The sequence below is a fragment of the Syngnathoides biaculeatus genome, chromosome 17, assembly GCF_019802595.1.
Source record: "Syngnathoides biaculeatus isolate LvHL_M chromosome 17, ASM1980259v1, whole genome shotgun sequence".
NCBI lineage: Eukaryota > Metazoa > Chordata > Actinopteri > Syngnathiformes > Syngnathidae > Syngnathoides > Syngnathoides biaculeatus.
In genome coordinates, this window is record NC_084656.1 from 2,311,524 (window position 1) to 2,338,825 (window position 27,302).

Genomic DNA, 27,302 nt, shown 5'->3' on the forward strand with positions numbered 1-27,302 from the left:
CCACAGCTCGTGTTCTTCCATCACTCGTGATCAAGACCACAAGATACTTGAACTCTCACTGGGGCAGGATCTCATTTCCAACCCGGAGAGGGCATGCCACCCTTTTCCAACTGAGGACCATGGACTCAGATTTGGAGGTGCTGATTGTCATCCCAACCGCTGGACACTCGGCTGCAAACTGTTCCAGTGAGCATTGGTTATCACGGCTTGATGAAGTCAGCAGAACGACAGTATCTGCAAAGAGCAGAGATGCGATACTGAGGCTACCAAACCGGACAGCCTATATGCCTCAGCTGCGCCTAGAAATTCTGTCCCTAAAAGTTATTAAAAAAAATCTGTCACAAAGGGCAGCCTTGGTGGACTCCAACTCTCACTAGAAACGAGTCCATTTATTGTCAGCAATGCGGACCAAACTCTTGACACCAGTCGCACAGGGACCGAACAACCCATATCCATGGGTTCGATACCCCATACTCACCCTCAAAGATCACGCCGAGGGTTTAGAGCTCGGTCACTGTTCCATGGCCAGGACAAAAAACACATTGCTCCTCCTGAATCTGGGATTCGACTTCCTGATGGACCCTCCTCTCCAGCACCCCTGAATAGACCTTACTTAGCCTGAGGAGTGTTATCCTCTTATAGTTAAAAAAGGGGGGACCACCACCCCAATCTGCCAATCTCGAGGCACTGTACCTGATGTCCAAGCGATGTTAAAGAGGCGTGTCAACCAGAACAGCCCCACAACATCCAGGGCCTTTAGGAACTCCGGGCGAATCTCATCCACCCCTGAGGCCCTGCCACTGAGGAGCTTTTTAACCACCTCTGTGCCAGTCTCAGAGAACCCAGACTCAGCTTCCTCATGGGAAGGCGTTTCGGTGGAATTGAGGTCTTCGAAGTATTCTCGCCGCAACATCCGAGTTGAGGTCAGCAGTGCTCCATCCTCGCTATACACAGTGTTGACGGTCCACTGCTTCCCCATCCTAAAACACTGGAAAGTGGACCAGAATTCTTACATCGCACCCGACCCCTATCTCCCCTCTCCAGGTGGTGAACCCATGGGAAGAGGGACCCATGTTACCCTTTCAGGTTGTGCCCGGCCAAGCCCCATGGGTGCAGGCCCGGCCACCAGGCGCTCGCCTACGAGCCCCAACTCCAGGCCTGGCTCTGGTGTGGGGTCCCGGTGCCCGCGTCCCAGCAGGGGAAACGGAGATTTAATTTTTGCACTCGTCATAGTGGTTTTGGAGTCATACTTTGTCTGGTCCCTCACCGAGGACCTTTTTGCCATGGGTTACCCTACCAGGGGCATGAAGCCCCAGACAACTTAGCTCCTAGGATAATCGGGACACACAAACACCTCCACCGCGTTAAGGTGACTGCTCTGGGAGGGGATATGCAACCATCCATCCTTTCGAAATATGTTGATTGTTGATTCACACTGCACCAGGCTTTTAAGATTTATTGGCAGAACTCAGAAAAGGAAGACCTTTGCATGCAGGCAATTTTTCTGAAAGCTTTTAAATGAATTAAAAATATATATTTGTGTTATTCTGCCCCCTGCTTCAAGGGCACCAAAAACTACAGCCGAGCTTGTCTTCAACACACGCTCGAAGTAGCTTTGCCTTGTCCTACGTGCAATTGACCTAGATTCTTCTACCTGTAGTTGAGGTACCATAATTTCTCATGTATAATGCCCCCTGAAGTATTATGCGCACCCACAAGGTTGACCGAAAAAAATCAGGAAAACCCTTCTACCAATGTATAATGCGCACCACCAATTTGCCGATATTACTTGTCCTGGTCCCTGTAACTGTCAGAACTGAATCGCTCAACCAACTAAAATTAAATGCTCAATGATGGCAACACATTTTATGAATACTGTTAACACATTTTTCAGTCTTAAAAATTTAAACTCTTTCAGATTGTTTATTCAACACTGCAATAAATATTTGTGCATAAAATGTTAGTGCAGTTTATCCACTACATTATACATCCTTGGGTAAGCCTTCAAAAGAAGCATTATGACTCATCCCGAATCTGAAAAAGATCCATAGTAGTTTTATTTGGTGCATCGCTGTGGAACTCATCATTGATGACTTGAAATATTTTTTTAATCCCAAGAGTTTGGGTTGCACAACGCAAAGCCCCCCCCCCCCCCCCCCCTTCCATTCGGCTGTAATCTGTACCATCTTTCACTGTCATGGTTCGCACGCGTCCCTAAAACTCCCTAAAACCCCCTAAATTTTCGAAGGTGCATTTAGGGGCTCCTAAAAGTACTTAAATTCCGCGAAAACCGGTCAAGCCCCTAAAAAGGCTTTAAATTATAAAAAATCAAAGGGAGGTCCTCGACCGCCAAAATTCTCCCGAAAAAAAAATTATCTTTTATTTAAAAAAAAATAGCGATCCGTCTGGCGTCTAAAACAGCCGGAAATTGTCAACGGAAGTCACCGTGTTGACAACGAGTCGCCATCTTGTCGTTGATATTCCATTGTTCGTTTACGTGAGTCGGCATTTCACTTCGTCTTTGTTACGTCTTTCATCGATCCAACTTGTATCATGGGGAAGTGCATTTTTCAAGATTCTTGGGTTGAAAGTAAGGAGTTTGGAAGCTGGGTGTGTCGAGATGCAAAAGATGGGCACATGTTTTTCTGCCATCTGTGCAAGCAGAGCTACCAGCTAGGAAAGATGGGCGTCAAAGCGCTGGAGTCGCACCGGAAAAAAAGGAGACACGCTGATTTGGCGAACATTCTCTCATCTTCCTTTGGTATCAATCTGTTTCTAAAATATAAAGATAGTGAAGCATCAACTTCAGGCAGTGGTACTAGCAGTGCATGCGCACCTACAGTTGTCCAGCCATCGACTTCAACCAGCCAGAAGTCAGGCTCTATGAACGTAGTTCAATACACGAAGGCGGACTCGTTAAAGGCAGAGATTGTGTGGACTTTAAAAGTGATCTGCAACCATTACAGTTACAAATCTTCTGAAAATAATTGTTTGCAGTCATGTTTCCAGACAGTGACATTGCTAAAAACTACCACTGTGGGGAAAGGAAGACTTCGTACCTGGCTACATTTGGCATCGCTGCCCACTTTTCATCTCTACTGCCTCAAAGCCAAAAAAGCCAGAATAGAGACTGACATATCAACGCTTATTGAGAAGGCTGACAGGCTGTTTGAGCAGGCAGAAGAAAAGAGGAAGCTGAGGTTTATCACAGAGCCCAATGCACTCAGAGGCAGAGCAAAGGACAAGAGAGCCTCTTTGGCACCTCTGCAGCAGCAAATAGAGGAGACACTGGGTCGGCTCAAAAAGCCAGAATAGGGGTGCTGAGACAGACATCAGTAGAAGACATTTGTGTATATAGTTGCAATTGTAGTTAGAATCAGTTTTTCTGTATACTGTTATGTGAAGACGTTGACAATGGTCATATCAATGAGAACTACCACAAGGGGCGACAGGTGATCACTGTCACAGGTACTGAGGTACTGGAACCTTTGAACCAGGAACAGCCGATGGCACCATTGGGTGAGTCTTTTTTCTTTACTCTTGATTTCCCACGATGGCCCTAAATTTTTCGCGTCGGCCCTAAATTTAATACCTGTATACGACTATACTATGTGATTTGTACTTTTTTCATCCATACCGAAATAAATGCGCTGTATTAACTTTTTACAAATATTTTTTGAAAAATTTGTGCAATATTTTGGAGAAATTACAGTCTTCTATGCACAATTGAGGTATATTATTCTTCTATGAAATGCACTGAAATTCTTCTACGCATTAGAGGGATCTGCCCATGCCCATACCAAAGTGCAATATAGGGAACGGCCACGTTTTAATTACTTCGTTCAAACAGGTTTTTGTTGTACTTTCAAACTTGTAGCCACTAGCGACAAAAAGAAAGTTTTAGCCACGTCGTTAACTATGCCTCAGGTTTCACAGAAACTGAAACAAGTAGTGGTTTGTCGTCCGGAAGATATGGTAGGTCAAAAGGCTATTTCCTCTTAATACTGACCAAAGAGTCTGAATATTTATGCCTGTGATATTTCAGTTTTTCTTTTTGAATAAAACAGGAGAATTCATTTTTTTTACTGTGAATATGGGATGATGTGTGTACATTGAGTGGGGAAAAAAAATTAATGATTTGAGCAAGTAGCTGCAATACTGACGACTTTTTGTACCCACTGTACATAGTGTACAGTGTACACAAAATCAAGGCATGAACTTAATAATTGTTGGAATATCAGTACTAAGTATATTTTTTAATAGTTTTGAAATTGATTTATTCTTTGAAAAATTTTTGTCCAATTTTAATGCCTTGCTTTAGTGGGGTCACCAGAGTCATGAGTGCAATTGTCAAATTCCTTAAATGGTCTCAACTAATACAGTATCAAAATGCTAAATATGAAATAATCACTAAAGCTTAACATTTAATATAATGAATAAACAACGCCAGTTCAGCTTCTAATAGGGCCACCACAACTTGGTTTACCTATTGGCCCACCACTCAAAAAGGATTTTCAGATCCAGCTTTGTTGTTTGATAAATCTTGTGCAGATATAATTTAAAAAAAATGGTTGCCTTCAGTATAGAATATTGTACACCTCCAAGTTCCCAAGTTTTCATTTTTTATCATTGCATATAAACACAACAAAATTGGACATGCCCCCTTCCACATAAAAACCCCAATATTCAATCATCATCAACCATTGCAAACACACAGAATACCACGTTTAAAGTGCCACTAACACCAAAAATCACATTTTAAAATAGGTATCGTTATCAAAATTAAAAATAATATTAATCACTTTGATGATAATACCAGTCGGAAAAAGTGTTTTATTAAAGTGCAAAGTTGCGTAAATCTGACTGGACACAATGCTCATCCCGGTGGCAGCCATATTCCCAGTAATAATATCAGCAAGTTATTCCAGCGTCTTAAGTTTTTTTTTCTAGAAGTGGTACCTGATTTAGATTCATTTGGTCTGTGAATTTTGATGGGATATTAATGTCTAACTATTAGGGTAATCTGGGATTTGACTTTCAGGAGTCCATGAGTTTGCTGTTATTGGGAGTATTGTTGACTTTGTCCAGTTGAGTCTTTTTGTGAAAATGTTTTAATTAGACTGAAAACTCCCTATCAGCAAGTTATTCCAGCGTCTTAAGTTTTTTTCTAGAAGTGGTACCTGATTTAGATTCATTTGGTCTGTGAATTTTGATGGGATATTAATGTCTAAATATTAGGGTAATCTGGGATTTGACTTTCAGGAGTCCATGAGTTTGCTGTTATTGGGAGTATTGTTGACTTTGTCCAGTTGAGTCTTTTTGTGAAAATGTTTTAATTAGACTGAAAACTCCCTATCAGCAAGTTATTCCAGCGTCTTAACTTTTTTTTCTAGAAGTGGTACCTGATTTAGATTCATTTGGTCTGTGAATTTTGATGGAATATTAATGTCTAAATATTAGGGTAATCTGGGATTTGACCTTCAGGAGACCATGAGTTTGCTGTTATTGGGAGTATTGTTGACTTTGTCCAGTTGAGTCTTTTTGTGAAAATGTTTTAATTAGACTGAAAACTCCCAAAAAACTATGCTTGGGTTCCTGTAAGTAAAGAAGAATATCTCCATGTAGATTCATTTCGTGTTCTGTCATTAGTGAAGAGATGCGTTTAATATTAATAATAATATAAAAATAATAATTATAGCAAGATGTTCGAAGAATATTGCAGATAGAATTGGTGAGAGTGGACATCCTTGTCTGGTTCCTCTTTGTAATGTAAAGCTTTGTGAAATCTTATTTGTGGTGACTGTCGGTGGCTAACAAATTTAACAAAAGCGCATGTGGAAAAACAAGTTTGAAGCGTACACCGGTACATCCGTGGTCTTAACTTTTTTGGGGCAAGTCCACCTTTTTGCTTATTAACTTGGAGGGGGCTAGCACTGAAAATTGTAAAAGCGTTGTCGCTGAAAACTGGAAATGGGGGATTGTAAAACTGTCAGGGGTGGCCAAAACAATCCGCACCCTGCCCCCGTCATGACGCCACGCCCCCCAGTTTGAAAACCACTCGTATACATTAACAAATGTGTAAAGCTTGATAAATGCTGTAGCATGTATAATTATATATCAGCCTTCTAGATCTGATACTGTACTAGTTATTGTAAAAAGTTATGGTCTAATATTGAGACTCCTCTGTCTACAATTGACCCCTCTGTGGATGTTGCGCAATCCGCGTCACTGACCAATCAGAGGCCAGAGATCTGCATAATCTCGGACTCAAAGAGTTTAGCCATCGTCTCATTAGACCAGACATTTTTTTTTCTCATGGTGTGAGAGTCCTTCAGGTGTCTTCTGGCAAACTCCAGCTTGGATGCCGTGGCCTTTTAATCAAGAATGCGAGTGAGAAATCAGCCGGTAAACAGTTTTGCTCCATTCCTTTCTTGCTGCGGCGATATTTTTCCTAATTGTTTGTCTGACGTCAGCGCACGTGGCGTGACGTCACGTCAGGAGGCGTGGTTAAGTGCCCTGTACGGAGGGGTCAATTATGAAGGGCCGAGAAAACCTGAGTGAAATTTGGGAATGAGGCATTTTTCTTCTGGTTGTGTAAGATGTGTTTCTTGCAATAGAGGTCTATTTTAAATGTAGTGATATAATCTAGAATCTTAATTGTTTTTGCCCGTGCACGAATGCCATTGATATTCTAAGACATGAATGTTCAGTGTGACACAAAATCTGTGTGTCATTTTAAAAAGAATTGGACCATGCATTCTTTGTTTTTCCTTTTTTGATTATTTTTATGGGGTTTTTTTTTTTTGGTGTCTGGTTGACAAATGTTCTTAAAGGCAGTGGTTGTTATATTTATATACTCCAAATTTCAGGGCACATTGATGGGTAACATACAAACAATGAAGTTAGAAAACAGTGACATACAGTGGGATAATATTGTGTGTGGTGGTTTGTGGTGTGCAAAGAGAATTTTAACAGAGTTGTGTGTTGGGTGTACGTGGAATCAAGGAGGGCAGAGTGATTAGATTGGGGATTCATGCTGGTGGCATGGGTGATTCCGATTTTATCAAAGTAAAATAGAAAAGAATTAAACAAAATATCATACAATTTTAACCATTCATAACAGCAACAAATCAAAAGAAGTTGTTGCCTTAAAGAGCCAGGGTGTGATGTTGGTTACTGTTTAAAAAATTATCTGAAAATATCAGTTATCCAATCAGTTGTTTGAAAAAGAATCAATAGTTACCATTCTCATTTTGAATGTTTCAGTGTAAAGAAAGGATGCGGCCTGTGAAAGCCGCCCTGAAACAGCTGGACCGGCCGGAGAAGGGACTTTCTGAGCGAGAGCAGCTCGAGCATACCAGGCAATGTCTCATCAAGATTGGAGACCACATCACTGAGTGTCTGAAGGAATATTCCAATCCTGACCTCATTAAGCAGTGGAGAAAGTAAGCATGCTTTTTTCTCTGTTACAAGTCTTCAAGAAGTTGCAACCAATCCTGCCAGACACTGAATACAAATTTGGCCTCTCTCTAAACTAATCAATATAAAGGAAATAATTTTATTATACCCCTCCTGGAAGCCACCACCATATCGTAGTGGAGGGGTTTGTGTTTCCCAATGATCCTACTAACTACATTGTCTGGCGCTTCACGCCCCTGGGAAGATCACCCATGGCAAACAGGTCCTTGGCAAGGGACCAGTCAAAGCATGACTAAAAGATGAAAATAATTGCAAAAATCATCAAAAATACAAGTGGTTTGAGGTTTCCCTTGACCGGATGCGGGCCACCAGGGCCCCCCTATGGAGCTAGGTCTTGAGATGAAGCTCGAAGGCCACCTGTTGGATGGGGGCTGGCCCACACAGCCGCACAAAGGTAAACGTGGGTCCCACTTTCCATGAGCTCACTACCTATAGAGGGGGGTATAGGGCTCAGGTGCAGTGCGAGCTGGACGGTGGCCGATGGCAGGGACCTCGGCAATCTGATCCCCAGGTACAGAAGCTGTTTCTGGGTACATGGAATGTCACCTCTCTTGCACGAAAGGACGCTAAGTTGGTGTGTGAGATGAAGAAGTTCCGACTAGATAGTCAGGCTCTCCTCCTCACACTGTTTAGGCTGTGGCACCAGTCCTCTTGAATGAAGGTGGAATCTGTTTGACACTGCAGTCGCCCACGATGAGGGGTGCTGAAATGGTGTGTGTACTTATTGCCCATTTGGCTCAATTCCTATACGTTGAGATTCACGCTAGTGGAATGAGAGGGTAGCCTCCCTCTGCCTTCGGGTTGAGGGGACGGATTCTGGATTTTTTTGTGCCTATGCACCAAACAGAATTTTAGAGTATCCACCCTTTTTGGAGTCCTTTAGACGGGGTGCTAGAGAGCATTCTCGCTGCTGTGGGACTTCAACGCTCACATTGGCAATGATAGTAAGACCCGGAAGAGTGTGATTGGGAGGAACACCCTCTCGTCCCCCCCCTCCAATCAGAACCCAAGTGGTGTTCTGTTCTGTGCTCATCACAGATTGTCCTTAACAAACACCGTGTTAAAGCATAAGTGTCCCACATGTGCACTTGGCACCAGGACACCCTTGGTCTCAGTTCAATGATCGACGATGTGGTCATGTCATCATATTTACGACCACATCTTGGTCACTCAATTGAAGAAAGAGGCAGAGCTGTCAACGAATCACCACCTGACGGTAAGTTGGCCCTGATGGTGAGGGAAGATGCCAGTCCAACATGGCAGGCACAAACATATTGTGAGGGTTTGCTGGGAAAGTTTTGCAGATTCCCCAGTCAGAAGGAGTTTCAACTCCCACCTCTGACAGAACTTTGCTCATGTTCTCGGGTTGGCGGGGGACATGTTCCGCGCCTCCATTGCAGAGGTGGTGACTGACCAAAGCTGTGACCATATGGTGGTCGGTGCAGTCACTCACATTTGCAAAATGTACGGGTGTGGTTAGTCATGCTTGCAGATATAGTTACAGGTGTGGTCCACCAGTCATGCCCGCAGATAAAGTTTAGGGTGTGATTAGGGATGGAATCGCAAGACCTTAAAATAACTTATTGGATTAATATAACATAACTGTAAATTGGAAATAAAATATCAAATAAACAACTAAAATAGAAAACAAAAATTTCAAACTCAGAAATTTTAATTTTCAATTTCAACGGATATTAGTAGAACATGATAAACGGTATTTATAATTTATCATCAATAAAAATTATTCATCTGACAAACTTTATCTGAAGAATAGTTAAATGCACTGCCCTGTCAAGGATTAAACACGACCGGTCGATACCAGCAATCTTTTGAAAATCCAGAAATTTAGTTTAACATAATTGCCGTTAGTGGCAACAAGCTTGCGATATATTGTAACAAACATTCCTGTCTGCAATCGTGATGTAATATCTAGTGCAATTTACGGCGGTATCTCTTGTCAATCCATTGATGAAAGCTAGCAGTAGATGATGTATATCTTCCTAAAGCATGTAGAGTCAAGTCAAAGTAAATCACAATCTCATATTTATAGTTAGATACTGAAACATTACTTGTTTTATAGCTCAGAAATGTTTTCAGTGTAACTGAATTTCCTTTGACATGGCTCATGATGTTGATGACTTTCAACGTAAATGCGCTCGCTGCCCGTGATGAAGCTCTGAACATGCATAACTCAGTGCCCTGGCTAGCCTTTTTTCACCATTAGGCTTTTTTTTTTTTTTTTTTTTTTTTTGCCAAAATAAATTTTCATTAGCCACTTTTTGTATAATCATAGCCAAAAAATTACCAACCACATGCCGGTCAAACTGCGGTCTACTAACATGATAATAATCTTTCTTGTTCTTCAGGTTACAAGCATGCAAATAATTTTCAGACGTAAATGTGATACAAGGAATTATATTTTTATTGGTAACTGAATCTAATAAACATTTAGAATGACAGATGTGTCATTAAAAATAAGTTTCTCAATCCTCTTCTGTATTCCCGACTATAGAAAATAACATCATTGTTCAAGTTAAGTTTTTGCATGATTCCTGCCATAAAGATTCTCCTCTTTTTACTGCTCACCCATTTACAGAAACTTTTATCAAAATCAAACAACTCTTCTTCAGGTGGTTCAATTTTAACGATTAGCATTTACACTTTCTGTTTTGAGACAGTTCCTTAAGGACGTCTTTACAACGTTATGCCTGCTGAAGCCATGTTGTACATCAACTACGTCTTTGTAGTTGCAGCAAACTTGTGATCAGCTGTTTGCTGATGCTTCACGAAGTCATCCACCTTTGGCGCCACCGATGATTTTCAAAACATTTTTTTCTTCCACTGTCAATACACCATTGGCAGAAAAAAATTTGAGCCACTTATATTCAGTAAACCATTCCTGGCATATCTTTTGCCTCTGCCCTGCACGGGGAGTAGATTTTCGGACAGCAGAGAAAAGTGTGTTGGGGGTCTTTCCCGCGTAACGGGCATCTGTCAAAGTTGGCAGCTGTTAAGCTGCACTTATATCACTGCCATCTTTTGTTTTTCGGAAGACAATCCCAAAGGTTTATAAATTTTCTGTAGCATGAACCAATGGCGATAAAGCGTGGGTTTGACGCGGAACCAAGATGAGGTTGTCTCCGATGTAAACAATTATTCGCTCAACTTCCGGTAGAGCTTGCAACGAAACTTTTGTCACGCTGAAGTCAGGAATCAAATATGAATTGTTGTAATATACATAAAACTCTATAACCGTAAAGAATCATATGCTAGGATAAACAGCCAATTTACACATTCGCCAATTTTTTTTGCCATTTTAAACCTTTACTCGCCAGACTCAGTGTGTGTTTGCATATGGTGAATTGGCGACTGGATAGCGAGGGCCCTGTAACTTCCTAACATGCTCAGTACGGTTAACTTGCATGTCCTGTTTCTGGGTGAATACTGATTGTTTCGGAGCAGGCTTGTTTAGTGAACAAAGTTTATCAAGTAAACATGTAAATTAAAGGTCAAGTAACAGTCTAAAATAGATAATGAAATGAAGAATACATATAACATTATTCACTTTAGTGTCTACACGAAAAAATAAATATGAGCGGAGAGCGCATCATCCGTGTGCAAAGTAGCAGAAGTGTCATTCGGCATCCAAGTGGTCGCCAATTTGGCTGCATCTCCTGTCCATGACGTCACCCCGGACAGTCGCCATTGAAAACACGCTGTGGCCCCTACTGTGGGAGACAAGCACGACCATTCTGACACAGAAGCTCTTTTCGAGAACATCTCACAACCGAGTGAAGTGAGTGGGCCAATATTAGCCCATTGTTTCAAACTATATTTAGATGATATGCGGATCATGGTCAAACCACCTCCCCGCCCGATCCACCTCCACGTGGCGGTGATAAAAGCAACGGCGCCCACCAGCAACGACGACGCTACGGCTAAACCGCCTCCCCGTCCAATCTACTTCCGCGCCGGCGATGAGACACTGTGGCCCAGCCGCAACGAGCCACCCCGGCCAACATGACCGGGAAGGCCGAGCCTGCCGGCAAGCCCCCTGGGAAGGATGAGATCTGCCCGGAGTTCTGAAAGGCTCTGGATGTTGTGGGGTTGTCCTGGTTGACACGCCTCCACAACATTGCGTGAACATATCGGACCGTGCCTCAGGATTGTCAGACTGGCGTGGTGGTAATAGAAAGGGTACTGAGGAGTGTGTTCCAACAACAGGGGCATCACACTCCTCAGCCTGCCCGGTAATTTCTATTCAGGATTGTTGGAGAGGAGCGTCCACCGAGAAGTTGAATCTCAGATTCAGGAGGAGCAGTGTGGTTTTCGTCATGGCCATGGAAGAATTGACCAGCTCTACACAGCTCTACGGCAGTCTGCTCCAAGGTGGATGGGATTTCGCCCAAGCAATCTACATGTTTTGTGAACTTGGAGAACCACCCAAACCTAATGGCCCCATACTTGTTGAATCAAGAAATCACTTAAATAGAATCTGTTTTAGAACGTGAAATAGGCTACAAGGGCTCCAGAAGCAATGCATAATGCCACAACCTAAAGAAATTCAAGAAAAAAAAAAACTAAAAAAAGTGATTGAAATCTATCAGTCTGGAACAGGTTTTAAGCCATTTCCAAGGCTTTTGGCCTCCAGCATACCACGGTCACTGCCATTACTAACCCTAATTACAAACGACGAGCCCCCCTAGTAGACAATAGTGGTCTAGCCGACGAACTGAACAGCTTTGACTTCAGATTTTAAAAGAACACTTTCACTCAACACACCCAGCAATTCGCACCACCGTCCAGTTCAACATCTCCAGCTCCACTAGTGGAATGAAATGGTAGCCTCCCTCCGCCTTTGGGTTGGGGGAATGGATTCTGACTGTTTTTGTGCCGATGCACCAAACAGAATTTTAAGTATCCTCCCTCTTTGTAGCTCTTAGAGGGGGAGCCAGAGAGCACTCCCGCTGCTGGGGGACTTCAATGCCCAAGTGAGCACTGACAGTGAGATCTGGAAAGGAGTGATTGGGAAGAACAGCCCCCCCAATTAGAACCCAAATGGTGTTCTGTGACTGGACCTGTGTGTGCATCATGGATTGCCCATAACGAACACCATGTTGATGCATGAGGGTGTCTACATGGGCATTTGCTACCAGGACAACCTAAGTTACAGTTAGGACTTTGTGGACTTTTTATGGACTTTGTGGTCGTGTCATCAAACTGGAGGCCACATGTCTTGGATTCTCGGGTGAAGAGAGGAGGGGAGCTGGTAAATGATCACCACCTGGTTGTGAGTTGGCTCCTATAGTGGGGGAAGATACAAGTCTGCCGTGGCAGGCCCAAACGTATTGTGAGGGTCTGCTGGGAACGGCTGGCAGATTCCCTTGTCAAAAGGAATTTCAACTCCCCCGTCTGAAAGACTTTTGCTAATGTTTTGGGGGAGGCAGGGGACATAGACTCCGAGTGGATGATGTTTCGCCCCTCCATTGCTGAGGTGGGCAACCAGAGCTGTGGTCTTGGCGGCAACCCCCGAACACATTGGTGAACACTGACATTGAGGGATGCCGTCAAGCTGAAGGAGTCCTATCGGGCCTCTTTGACCTCTGGGACTCCTGAAGCAGGTGATAGGTCCCGGCTGGCCAGTTACCAAAAACCTGGTCGTAGGAGGAGTTTGGTAAGGCCATGGACAATGATTTTAACACGGCTTTGAGGAAATTCTGGTCCGCTGTTCGGCGTCTCAGGAGGGGAAATTAGTGCACCATCAACGCTGTATAGTGAGAATGGGGTCCTGCTGACCTCGACTCAGGACGATGTGAGTTGGTGGGGAGAATACTTCGAAGATCTCCTTAATTCCACCGACATGCCTTTCCATGAGGAAGCAGAGTCCGTGTTCTCTGAGGCGGGCTTTCATATCTCTGAGATTGAGGACACCGAGGTGGTTAAAAAGTTCATTGGTGGCAGGGCACTGGGGGTGGATTACATTCTCTGGGAGTTCCTAAAGGCTCTGGATTTTGTGGGGCTGTCACGGTTGACAAGCCTCTGCAACATCGTATGGACATTGGGGACAGTGCCTCTAGTGAACTGGGGGGATGGTCTTCCTTTTTAAGAAGGGTGACCGGAGGATATGTTCCAACTACACACATCACACTCCTCACACTCCCTGGGAAGGCCTATTTGGAGGTGCTGGAGAGGAGGTTCCGTTGGGGAGTCAAATTTTAGATTCAGCAGGAGCAATGTGGTTTCCTGGCCGTGGAACAAAGGACCATCTCTAAACCATCGGGAGGATCCTCGAGGGTGCATGGGCGTTCGCCCAACCAGTCTACATGTGTTTGGTGGACTTGGAGGAGGCGTACAGCTGTGCATCTCGGGAAGTCCTGTGGGAGGTCCTTTGGGAGTGTGCGCGACCAGACCCCCTGATACGGTTGTTCGGTCTCTGTACGACCGGTGTCAGAGTTTGGTCAGGATTGCCGGCACTAAGACGGACTAATTTCCATTGTCAAGCTGCTGCTCCTCCAAATTGAGAAGAACCGGATGAGGTGCCTCCCAGACGCCTCTCTGGTGAGGTGTTAAGGGCATGTCCCACCAGAAACAGACCCCGTGGACGACCCAAGACACGCTGGAGAAACTACATCTCTCAGCTTTCCTGGGAGCGCCTCAGGATCCTTCCGAAAGAGCTGGATGAAGTTGCTCGGGAAAGGGAAGTCTGGGCATCCCTGCTAATTGAACTGCCTCCTTGGCCTGGAAAAGTGGTAGAAGATGGATGGATGGATTAAATACAGTATGAACTTTTGAAAATTTGCTTTTGGCAGTCGGGAAATCTGCATTTGGAAAAATTGCTAGCAGGAGAAGGCTTCAATGACCTGACGCAGGATAACCTTACTGAAGTCATGGAGACTCATTCAAAAAGTGTTTAAGTAACATTGTAATTACATCACTGGAGGGGTAGTTTCAGGCTTAACTCGAACTTTTTTCTACTATTAAGACATGCAGTATTTTCTTTACCTTTTATTCTTGTAAATATAAGTGGCAGTTAATTTGCCCAGATAAATTTGGTGAAATATTGTATTAGGTGGCACAGCGGCCACTTACGCCTCTCAGTTTTGAGAGTTGAAAATCTCACCTCTTTTGAGTGGAGTTTGCCTGAGTTTTTTCTGGGTCCTCTGGTTTCTTCCCATATCCCCAAAACATGGCTGTTTAGATGTGGCCTGTGATTGGCTGGCGACCAGTTCTGTGTACACCGCCTCTCGCCCAGAGTCAGCTGGGATAGGCTCTAGCTCACCTGTGACCCTAATGAGGTTAAGCAGCTTGGAAAATGAATGGATGAACACCGTTTTAATTTTCTGCACTGGTTGACTTTGGTGATGCACCGAAAATGACTTAGTGGAAATTACAAAAAACTGATTCTACCCATTGATGGGCTTGTCTTTGATAAATAGGTCACTGAATATTATTTTGCATTTCTCTTACAGAAAATAATCATACAATAATTACTGTGTAACGGAAAACAATAATAATTGCACCAAATTAACAAAATCTCTTTCCACAGAACACTTAGCTGCCTAACATGGTGTGTGGTGTAAAATACATGTACGGAACAATGCATGCTCAAATGCAGCACTACGAGGGAATGACTCACTCTGTCTGCTTTGTACTGCTTGGGATCGTTCTGTTTATCTTCATCACCAATGTAGAGGAGTTTTGATGATGATAAGTAAGCAAACCCATCTGTTATGAGGACCGTTTGGCTCCCTGACAACCATTTTAGAAATTAGGTCATTGTTAGGAGAAGACAAGCAGAGAACGGTGATTGAATTTCTTTTCGTTTTCAAAAGGTTGCCACATGTACATAGGAAAGTTGCAATTGACTACAGTACAATCAAAAAGTGGGTTTCCTAAATCAAAGGTGAAAGAACAAGAACCTTCTTTGATTGACAGACATAATTAGCAACAGAGCTTGTAAAGTCATCAGTTCCTTTGGCTAGGTTCCTATTTGATTCAATGTATTTATTTCAGTGCTACAGCATTGATTTAGTAAGTAGACATACACAAATAATAGCGTAAGCGTGAATTTTGACAATTTTGACATAAATGTGCCCGATTGCACATGGAGTCCAAAAGTAAATCATGACAGCTGTGTATAAACACTGAAAAGGTAGAATTTGTGTAAACGTAATTTATTTCCTATTTGAAGTTCTGAAATAAAAAAATAAAATGTTTAATAATGTATTTGTACATGTGGGGTAAAAAAGTAAACTGACAGCACTGTATTGAAAAGTAAAGTGCATGCTTAGTCGGTGGAAATAGACAGACAATACAAGTAAACACAAAATGTAGTTTTTGTCAAGTGAAAAATAAATCCAAACCTACATTGGGCCATTTGTGAAAAACCGATTGCCCCCTAAACCTAATCACTACTTGGAGGAGCAACAACTGCAATCAAGCCTTTGCGATAACTTCCAATAAGTCTCATACAGCACTGGGGAGGAATTTTGGGCCTATCATATTTTCAGAATTGTTGTAATTCACCCACATAGGAGTGTTTTTGTGGTTGAACTGCTTTTTTTAAGCTCATGCCATTGTTTTAATAGGATTCAGGTGTCAGGACTTTGACTAAGCTCCTCCAAAGTCTTCATTTTGGTTTTCTTCAGCCATTCAGAGGTGGACTTGGTTTTGCGTTTTGGATCATTGTTCTACTGTAGAACTCAGTGCTGTAAGAGTGTTATTGATTTGTTTGTATTTTATATGTGCATTGTGATAATACCAAATAATTTTTTCCCTCATTAAACCGAATTCAGACATTTATTGACTTGACAAGCTTGGCCCTTACTCCCCTTGTGGCTTCTCCGGAGGGCTCTTGTTTGCAGAACATTCGTTACTAATTCCTACTCAAATGGAATGAAGTGATGGTTGCATACAGTGCTTTGTGAACGTATTCGGTTCCCTTGAACCTTTCAACTTTTCGCCACATTTCAGGCTTCAAACAAAGATACAAAATTAAATTGTCATTGTCAAGAATCAACAAGTGGGACACAATCGTGAAGTGGAATGAAATTTATTGGATATTTCATACTTTTTTAACAAATAAACTGAAAAGTGGGGCGTGCAATATTATTCAGCCCCTTTACTTTGAGTGCAGCAAACTCATTCCAGAAGTTCAATGAGGATATCTGAATGATCCAATGTTGACTGATGACGATAAATAGAATCCACCTGTGTGTAATCAAGTCTCCGTATAAGTGTACCTGCTCTGTGACTGTCTCAGGGTTCTGTTTAAAGTGCAGAGAGCATCATGAAGACCAAGGAACATACTAGGCAGGTCCGAGACATTGTTGTGGAGAAGTTTAAAGCCGAATTTGGATACAAAAAGATTTTCCAAGCTTTAAACATCTCAAGGAGCACTGTGCAAGCAATCATACGAGTATTGAAATGGAAGGAGTATCAGACCACTGCAAATCTACCAAGACCCACCCGTCCCGCTAAACTTTCACCTCGAACAGGAAGAAGACTGATCACAGATGCAGCCAAGAGGCCCATGATCACTCTGGATGAACTGCAGAGATCTACAGCTGAGGTGGGAGAGCCTCTCCATAGGACAACAATAAGTCATACACTACAAATCTGGCCTTTATGGAAGAGTGGCAAGAAGAAAGCCATTTCTCAAAGATATCCATACAAAATCACATTTAAAGTTTGCCACAAGCCACCTGGGAGACACCGAACATGTGGAAGAAGGTGCTCTAGTCAGATGAAATCAGAATCAAACTTTTTGGCCACAATGCAAAATGATGTTTGGCATAAAAGCAACCCAGCTCATCACCCTGAACGCACTACTCCCGCTGTCAAACATGGTGGTGGCAGCCTCATGTTTTGGGCCTGCTTTTCTTCAGCAGAGACAGGGAAGATGGTTAAAATTGATGGGAACATGAATGGACCGAAATACAGAACCATTCTGGAAGAAAACCTGTTGTAGTCTGCAAAAGACCAGAGACCGGGACGGATATTTATCTTCCAACAGGACAAAGATCCAAAACATAAAGCCAAATCTACAATGGAATGGTTCACAAATAAACGTATCCAGGTGTCAGAATCGCTAAGTCAAAGTCCAGACCTGAATCCAATCGAGAATCTGTGCACAGAGCTGAAGACTGCTATTCACAAATCCTCTCCATCCAACCTCACTGAGCTCGAGCTGTTTTGCAAGGAAGAATGGGCAAGAATTTCAGTCTCTTAATGTGCAAAACTGATAGAGACATACTCCAAGCGACTTGCAGCTGTAATTGCAGCAAAAGGTGGCGCTCAATGTAAGGGGGCCGAATAATATTGCAAAATTTCGTTCCACCTCACGATTGTGCCCCACTTGTTTTTGGTTCTTGACATAAAATCTTCATTTTATATCTTTATGTTTGAAGCCTGAAATGTGGTGTTAGGTTGAAAAATTCATGGGAGCCGAATACTTTCACAAAGCACTTAACTCGGTGTCCTGTCTCGGGACGGCAACTTTTGATATCTTCTTGTGTTCCTATTGCATATTGTTGTTGATTCTTCCTTGTGTTCTGGATACACAGAGGCATCCAAAATTACCCCAAACATCAGATTTAAAAGAAGTTGCTCGCTTCACAGTACTGCTGTTGCGACTGCTTACTTTACTTCCCATTTTGCTGTTTGTTGAGTACAGCTTTGGTTCATACAATGTGAATAACACAAAGCTCCTCTCACTGGCCAGTAAGTTAATCGATTTGAAAGTAATCAATATTGAAATGGGGAGGAAGTATTGTAATGGATTGAATCAATATTTTTACCCACCCGTAACCATAACTCATCCCTCTCCCATACTCATCAAATCGGGCACTATTAGATTAGCACATTTTTGGAACTTTAACATAATGAGTTAGGGATCAGAGCTTTTCTGATGACAAGTTTAAGGAGCCGTTTTCAAGGAATAAAATCGTTAAAAGCACAGCCTACTTATTTTTATGAGGCTGGCATATCTTTCCATGACCTTTGTTTTCTTTATTAATAGACAGTCGGTGTTGAGAAGAACGAAGATTACTGTATATTAAAAAGTAGCAATAAAATCCCCACTTTTCGGCCTATGCCACAGGTGTCAAACTCAGGGCCCGGGGGCCTGATTCTGCCCACCACATGATTTATGTGGCCCGCGGAGCCAAAACTAGTGGCTAGTTTTTATGATTCTTGCAAAATCTGTACCAAAATTTCAAAATGTCATTATCATAAATGAAGTTGAGATATTACAAGTATTTTTGTCACCAATTAAAAAGCACATTGCCCTTGATTTCTGATTCTAAAACTAGTTCATAAATTGATTATTATTATTAAATGTGATGAGATGATTAAATATTTTTGTTTGACAGTCACAACAGCCCTCTGAGGGAAGCTGGAACTATAATGCGGCCCGCAAGAAAAATGAGTTTGACACCCCTGGTCTATGCGTATACTGGGGTTAGGGTTAGGGTTAGTGCCTATTGCAATAAATAACGTTAGAGGAAAATTGGGATCATTACTTTTTGACTGCCCGTCTGCCTGTGTTTAAAAAGTGATAAATGGAGGCTCACTATCGAGAAGTCCCTTTGTTAAAACAATTCATAAATAAAGCCTGAATGCATTTTGTTTCAATGCTATACTATTATTGGAAATATTTTAGAATCTCAACACCAGGTTAGTCAATTTATTGTTGTGTGCTATGTAATATTTGGAATAAATATTAAGATCGATTCTGATCACAATTATCTTTTGATAAGATGACCCTTAACAAGAGTACGCTATGCCTTTTATTTTGAAGGCCAATTATAATATAATTAGCTGCAGTTTTTCTACTATCGAAAACAAAGAACAAATGTTAAATAACCCCAAAAAAGCTTTTGTTGACCACAGATTGCCATACCCTACATCAGTAAAAGAAGCACTTTAAAATAGAGCTTTGTCGTGGAGCAGAAAAACTTCCACCTTTTATAGATGATACACTGCTCTCAACCCAACAATCACCAAAACACAAATAGACACACATAGTCAAACTGCTGTCGAAGTAAAGCCCAGGGAATGTTGACTACGACATGAATGAGATTCACGTTAAATAAAGCTCCAAATCAGTTACTATTTTGAATGTGATTCCAGTGGAGTCTGAGTCATCTAAACACCTTCATATTTTGTAGTTGATAATGTTTGTCTTTGACAGAAACCTGTGGATATTTGTCTCTAAATTCACTGAATTTGATGCCAGGAAATTGCATAAGTTATATAAACATGCCATCAAGAAAAGACAAGAGAACACTCAGGTATGTACCCTGCCAGTTTTCTTGCATTGTTGAAATAGCATACATTTTATACCAATCCATGATGGTGTATTTGTGTATTCATTTATAAACAGGCAATGGAGCAGAACACTAGGAGTATAAACACAATGGGTTTTAAACATGCAGGTACATTATGAAAATATTTTGCTGTGGATCCAGCATAAGATTAGTTAGTCACAACTGCACTATGGACTGGTAACGCTTTGCTTTTTGTGCCAGATATGGAACGGGTGAGGGACAACTCTCACCAGGATGACAGCAGCAGGGACAGTTATAGCTCAGACAGACATCAGTCCTCAGCTCGTTGCCATGACAGCAGCAAGGAGAGACACACTTCTGAGCTTTACAAGAAGACTCTGGGCGATTCCAGAAAAAGGCCCTACTCCTCATTTAGCAATGGCAAAGACCACAGAGACCACTACCGACCAGACAGCAGGGATCGAGATAGACAGGACAGGTGGGTGTGCCTCCAAAAATACCAAAAAGATATCACCCATCCTACTTGATTTGAAATGACTTGGACACCATAAACAGCCTTTCACCTTGCAATTTCTTTGTAATGAATTTGGACCATAATCTGATTGAGTTTCAGATAGGCCCCTAATGGACTTTGCCAGCTAATGTGGTCAAACGTTGATAAAGACCAAGTCTTAAATTCAAATTTATTCAAAGTGCCCTCTAAATAAATGTCTTAAATACAACTTTCATAACCTTTCAGCTGCCATCTTCTAAAGAGGTGCCAAATGAAGTGATGACATTAGCCTATATGGAAATATCCGTGTAGATACGGATCCACTGAATACTGTACATGTGTTCTTAATCATAAAAACTCTCTGATGCTACAACACAGATAAAAAGGGTGCACATTATAAATTTGGCCGGAGGTACAGGTTTGAACTGAATTGACCACAATAACTTGTCGATGGCATCGTATAAGTTTCAGTAAAAATAAAAAATATATTTAAAAAAAAAAGCACCTTTTTAATTAATTTTTTTATTTGTTGTGTGTGTGTGTGTGTGTGTGCGCGCGTGTGCGTGTGTACGTGTGTGTGTGTGTGTGTGTGTGTGGTGTGTGTGTGTGTGTGTGTGTGTGTGTGTGTGTGGTGTGTGTGTGTGTACGTGTACGTGTACGTGTACGTGTTCATTTCAACTAGCTCGGACCTGGTTGAAAAACAAAGTCCATGGGCCTTACCAGCTCAGAAAGGATTGTTGGGAATGCTCACTTATGGTGCATTCACCAGGTACATTACAAGCTGTGGCTAGAGAGTTAGCCGCTAAACACCATTCTGAACATCTCCAGTGCTGAGAAAGCTGTATGCATGTTGGAAGGGAGGTCAAGAGACCAAAGAATGATGAAAACCTTTCCCCATTTTTTTAAAGGGACACATTGCGCACGTCCCTGGCGCGGGAGACAAATTACTGGAATACTGTATATACAAACCCAATTCGGGGAATATGTTTTGTAGTTGGGTCGTTGTGCTAAACAAAATACAGAATACAATGCTTTGAAAATCGTTGTCCAACCCATACACAATTGAATAAAATACAAAGACAAAATACTTAATGTTCAAACAGACAGCATCTAATGGTTCAGAGAATCTGGATAAATCATTATTTGAAAGCGGCAAGGCCAAAAAATCAAGATTGAATGCCTGTACCCTTGAAAAGTAGTATATTTTGGGCCAAAAAAGTGGACTCACTCATGGTGTAATGGATATCACCACATGGGCTCAGGAACACTTTAGCAAGCCATTGTAAATTAAAGGTTAAAGCTCAAGTATCCAAAGTTGAAGCCATCAATCAACAACACACAGAAACGTCTCTGAGCAGAAGCTCATCTAAGATAGACAGATGGAAAGTGGAAAAATGTTATGAGGTCCGACGAGTTCCCATTTCAAATTGTTTTTTTAAAATTGTGAATGTCTTGTCCTCCGGGCCAAAGAGGAAAAGAATCATCTGGACTGTTATGGATGCAAAGTTCAATATTCAGCTTCTGTAACTGTATTAGTGCCATTGTCATGGGTGACTTACACATCTGTGAAGGCACGGTTAATGCTTTTCCTCCCATATCCCAAAAACATGCATGGTAGGTTAATTGCAGACTCTAAATTGCCCGTAGGTGTGAATGTGATTGTGAATGTTTGTGTATATGTGCCCTGCATTTGCCTGGCAACCAGTTCGGGGTGTATCCTGGCCGAAGATAGCTGGGGGTAGGCTCCAGCACTCCCGCGACCATTGTCAGGATAAGCAGCTCAGAAAATGGACGGATGGAAACATGCTGCCATTCAAGCAACGGCTTTTCCATGGACACCCCTGCTTATTTCAGCTACACAATGCTTAACGACATTCTAGGTGTTACAACAGTGTGGCTTCGTAGTAAAACAGTGCAGGTACTTGATTGGCCTGACTAGTCCAGACCTGTCTCCCATTGGAAATGTGTGGTGCATTGTAAAGCCTAAAATATGGCCAGAGATCCCATCCCTTTGAACAGCTGAAGCTCTACATCAAGCAACAATGGCAAAGAAATCCACCTACGAAGCTTCAACAATTAATGTCCTCAGTTCCCAAATGTTTATTAAATGCTGTTAAAAGAAAAGGTGATGTAACACAATGGTAAACATGACCATGTCCCAGCTTTTTTGCAACATGTTGCAGCCATATAATTCTAAGTTAATGATTTGCTAAAAACAAAGTTAAAAGGATATACAGCCAAGGCACATATTTTACAATATAAAAATCCCACGGCACACCAACAAAAGTAAATGCCACCAAAAATGGATCAATTAATTACTGTATGTACTTCCTGCCATCTACTAGACGAGTAGTTTTTTGTTCTGTCTGTCATTGTGCCTCACTGGCATAAATAGATGAATAAAGATACATTGTTTCTTGAAATAAATGTTTTTTTTAGCAATTACATAAAATTTGATAACTTTCCACGGCACACTGTTTGGGAATCACTGGCATAGAGGACCCATATTTAATGGCGAAGTTGATGTTTTTGCCGATAAGATATTGGACTGTTAATTCGCTTCCGCTTGGCCTGGACAACTGGATATACACACTTATCTGGTGAGTAAGTCGTTGAGATTTCCACAGAAAAGTTTGAAAGCGTATAAAAGTCTGAACGGATACAAATACTTCTTTGCTGGATCTGTTCTCAACGAGGAGACGGCCCGTGAACGCGGAAGTGTGTTCGGCTACACGTTAACCTTTGCCGAAATCCATTGATCTTTTCAGCAAGTATTCAATACAAATACCAATATTTAAATAAATTACCTCTGGTTTTACACAAACTCTCATTCATTAACTATTCATCCACCCATCCATTTTCTTAGCCACTTATCCTCACAAGGGTTGCTGGAGTGCCAGAGCCAATCCCAGCTGTCATCGGGCAGGAGGCGGGCTACAGTCTGAACTGGTTTCCAGCAAATTGAAAGGCACATTGAGACAAGCAGCTACACTCACAATCACACCTAGGGGCAATTTTGAGTGTCTAATTAATGTTGCATGTTTTGGGATTGTGGGAGGAAACCATAGTGCCCAGAGAAAACCCACACAGGCATGGGGATAACATGCAAACTCCAAACAGGCGGGGCTGGGATTGAACCCTGCACCTCATACAGTGAAGAAAATAAGTATTTGAACACGCAAGTTCTCCCACTTAGAAATCATGGAGGGGTCTGAAATTTTCATCCCTTTTGTGGTTCATCTCTGTACAGTGATCCCTTGTGTTTTGGTGTTAATCGGGACCAGAACCCCCTGCGAAATGTGAACATGTTACCCTTGGCTGACCTGTTAGATGTCTCTTGCTCAGTATACCAGTAGTTTTTCTTTTACAAGACATTCTAAATTGTCATATTGGCTGTGCCTAATGTAATATGTGATGACGTGATCAATCTTAAAAAGCAAGACTTGGGCTATGAGAAAATCCCATCAGTCACATTTTGCTCATTTGAAAGGTGCTCGGTTTCAACAAAAAGTGCTCTCTCCCGATTTGCTTTACACATGTAGATGTAAATAGCATGAACTAAATGCTGGAATTCTGAACTTTTGTCTCATATGATTTGATCTGAAACCCAAATCTATTCAGTGTAGAACAAACATAAAGGAATTTACATTGCTGTTCCAATACATTTGGAGGGGACTATGTGAAACTTATACATTTTATATAATAATCAAGATTTAGTCGTTACATCACAGATTAATTGTGGGATTTATCTGTACTGTAAACCGGTGTCAAAACGAGTTTTTTTTTTTTTAAATCCCAATCATCTTGCTTGCTTCCTAGTCAGACACTCATTTCGTTTGCCTTTCAGACATCACAGCGATGCGAAGCAAAGGAAGCTGGAGGATTTGCGCTCTGGTAGAGACCACTGGCTGGACTTGAAGGATCTCTCTCACTCAGACCAGCGCTCGTCTTACCGGTACCAGTCAGACTGGCAGGCGGAGCAGAGGGCCTCTGCCAGCGGGCCCCGCTCCCCCCGAGACCAGCGCTCACCTTATGAATCGCGCTCACCGCTGGGTCATTGCTCTCCTTTTGACTATTCCTCTGACCACAAGAGCACACCGGAGCAGATCTGGACCACCCGTAAGACATAACAGGAGCTGCCCAGGCCTGCTCGTAGCTGCTGCAAACTCGCAAACACAGTCCATGCCTTACAGGGAAGCTGTAAAAAGCACTGTGCCATGACTGGAGATAAACGCTAAGCAGTGCCTCAAAACCAGGCATCAAGAAGGGGGTCGGGGGGAATCATAGCCTATTTTTGTATTTAAGAGTTAAATGCTGCCTGCAGCACACTTTTTGTTATTTTTATAAAGATTCTTTTTTTAACCGCTGGACATAATTGACCCTGAGTGCTGCCTCGTACTCCCACCAACCCATGACACTGGATCCTGTTTTTTGACTGTTATTCATGTCTGTCTGTCTCAATTATGTTCCATGTGATTATCTACCTTATTTAATTATTAAGTCAGTTGACCTGTCAGCTGTCATGTTACTAGCTGATGTTAAAGTCCAGGCTGGGTTCAGACTCACCACCTGATGTGTACCTCATTTGCATAATTTCTCATTTCTTTGTGTGAGAATTATTTAAGATTTTAGATGTTTAAAAAAATGCATTTGCTCTCAGCATTTTACGAGCAATTTTTCCCCTTCTGTAATATTGTAAATTTGTGTAAAATATTAAATCGGTGGTCTCTTTCCTCAGGCTTTTTGGATTAATTAAGATTTCACTTTTTCTTATAAACTCAGGCTTTTTTGTTCTACAAGTGAGTTTCTGTATTATAGTTCTTTTATGAACATGCTTTCAGAATGTAACTTTTGGTAAAGGGAAAATTTTTGCTGATTTTTGTTTCTAGTAATTCTCTGAAATCAGTCTACAAAGACCTGCTTAGATACTTCCCACAAGTTATTTTATTTTTTATGTAGGCAGTAATAATGTCAATGTTCTATGCACCCAAGTATATTTGTGCTAAACCACCCAACTGAATGAAGTCACTGTTAAGGTTCACACTTGTACATAACTCCCGTCTATATTTCAGAATCAAGTTACACTGAGAGTGCATGGATTTTTATGAACTGTTTTTATATAGTTGTTTATGAAGCCATTAAAATCAATCACTGTACTCTCTTGACCAATGCTTATATGTTTCTCAATTAAATCTATCTAAAACTATACAACACTTGACCACAGTTATCTTCTGTTATGCTTATGACCTTTTTTGATGATCACTTGACTAGATTCAGGGCGGGGTTGACATGTTGGACTGCTGTATTGTTATTCTCGTTTGGATCTGAGTAAGAGCCCCCAGAAACTACAAAATTGAACAGCGCTGCTGGGATACTGGGAGTCCAAAAACTGGATGCTCCCCCTCACTTATTCCAACCCAACATCCAATTCAGCTATACCCACAAAGCAAGGTACCCTGGTTGACCCTTTAGGTCCCTTATTCTGTATTTTTTTTTCCTGTGAAGTGCATTCAATTTTCTAAAAATACCTTGTTCTATGGAATTGGATAAATATTGGATAATTTAGTCTTTTTTGTCACTTAGTATTGTTTTGTTGACACCTAGTATTGTGGAGGTGTTGTGTTCTACACCACTAATAACAAACATCTGAATAGTGGATGCAGTATTAACACACACTGGTTATACTCTTTAAGTGCATGTTTTAGAGTGTAAGTAAGCAAATGTGATAGCACGTATGAGGCAGTGCGGAACAATTACATTTTCCATCTGTAAGCAGAAGAAACTTACTTAACCCAACACTGCCTTAGTAGGCAGGTCATTACTGACCATGTTGTACACAGTCACTGTGTCAAATCGAAACTTTAATGATCACATCACAGCAAACAGAGTAGCATGACTAGCACAAAAGTAAAAAAAGTGATTCACAAAATAGACACAAAACATGCACTTTAAACGATATTTACAGGCTCCCAGCATGATTTGCAGCACTAAGGCCCTCCATAGTGCCGCAAAGCATGCATGTAAAGTGTTTTAAACTGCATGTTTTGTCAATTATTTCATGAGTCATTTTTTTTGTTTTATTTTGTGCTAGTTATGCTGCTGTGGTGTGATAATTTTAGTTTTAATGTGACAGAGTGTGTACAGCATCGTCAGTAATGACCTGACTACACAGGCAGTGTGTGAAATGCAATTGTTCCTCACTGCCTAGTGAGCGCCACCATATGGTACCTTACAAACACGCTCAAACAGTTTTGGACATGCATGCTAACAGTGTAACCAGTTTGTTTGTTGGACAAGTCGCACAACATTTTCAAATGTTGGAACTCAGTGTGCACATAAGGTGCACCACTTTGTAAGGCGCCATTTCTAATGTGGCCTCACCACTATTCAAACAATTTAAAACCCTTATGATCGTTAAAATGCAGTAAAAAAAAAAAAAAACTTGGGAGACTAAAATCTGCGAACATGGGGGGCCGTGAACTATGAACCACGAATGGACAAGAACACACTGTATATAGATGTTAGAATTTTTTTGTGTGTCAACCTCAAATTGCACTCACAGGATCACAAAGAAACACCATCATCTCTTGGTAAAACAGGTGTACTACAATGGCATGACGCTTCACCTGTAGGGAGCAATCGAGAGTAAACGCTGCCCTTCTTCACTAGTGATTCTCAGCACGGGACCCCAAAGTAGGTTGGGCATAGGTAATTTGCTTTACGGTTGCTTTGGTCAGTAGCCTGCATGACATTTCCTAAAAAGATGAATTATTCTGGAAAAAGAAGCGATTTCATCATTTTTGTCCATGCAGTTATCTTCACCCTGGGTGTGAGAATTTGTGTAATGGCTAAAATGTTCTTTAACGTTACTCATTTATATAAAAACTGGGTAGTGATTTGGCAATAGAAAAACATGTAACAGTTGACAAAGTCAATGAATCCTATAGTTCAATTGCTGCAAGTCAAAACACAGCTGTAAAACGTTGGCCTGAGGTCCAGGGTTCAATCCGGCCCTGCCTCTGTGGAGTTTGCATGTTCTC

General features: G+C 41.7%; 1 protein-coding gene across 5 annotated transcripts in view; it reads left to right on the forward strand.

Annotated features, from left to right (window-relative positions):
- Window positions 1–27,230, forward strand: part of chd1 (chromodomain helicase DNA binding protein 1) — a 97,938-nt gene extending 70,708 nt beyond the window's left edge. For all 5 annotated transcript variants that reach the window (XM_061847601.1, XM_061847606.1, XM_061847602.1 and 2 more), the window contains exons 32-36: window positions 7,267–7,445; window positions 19,673–19,772; window positions 19,865–19,916; window positions 20,010–20,247; window positions 24,110–27,230. In XM_061847601.1, coding sequence (XP_061703585.1) covers window positions 7,267–7,445; window positions 19,673–19,772; window positions 19,865–19,916; window positions 20,010–20,247; window positions 24,110–24,392 — 852 coding nt within the window. In that variant the 3' untranslated portion in view covers window positions 24,393–27,230. The remainder of the gene's footprint in view (window positions 1–7,266; window positions 7,446–19,672; window positions 19,773–19,864; window positions 19,917–20,009; window positions 20,248–24,109) is intronic.
- The last annotated feature ends 72 nt before the right edge of the window (window positions 27,231–27,302 follow it).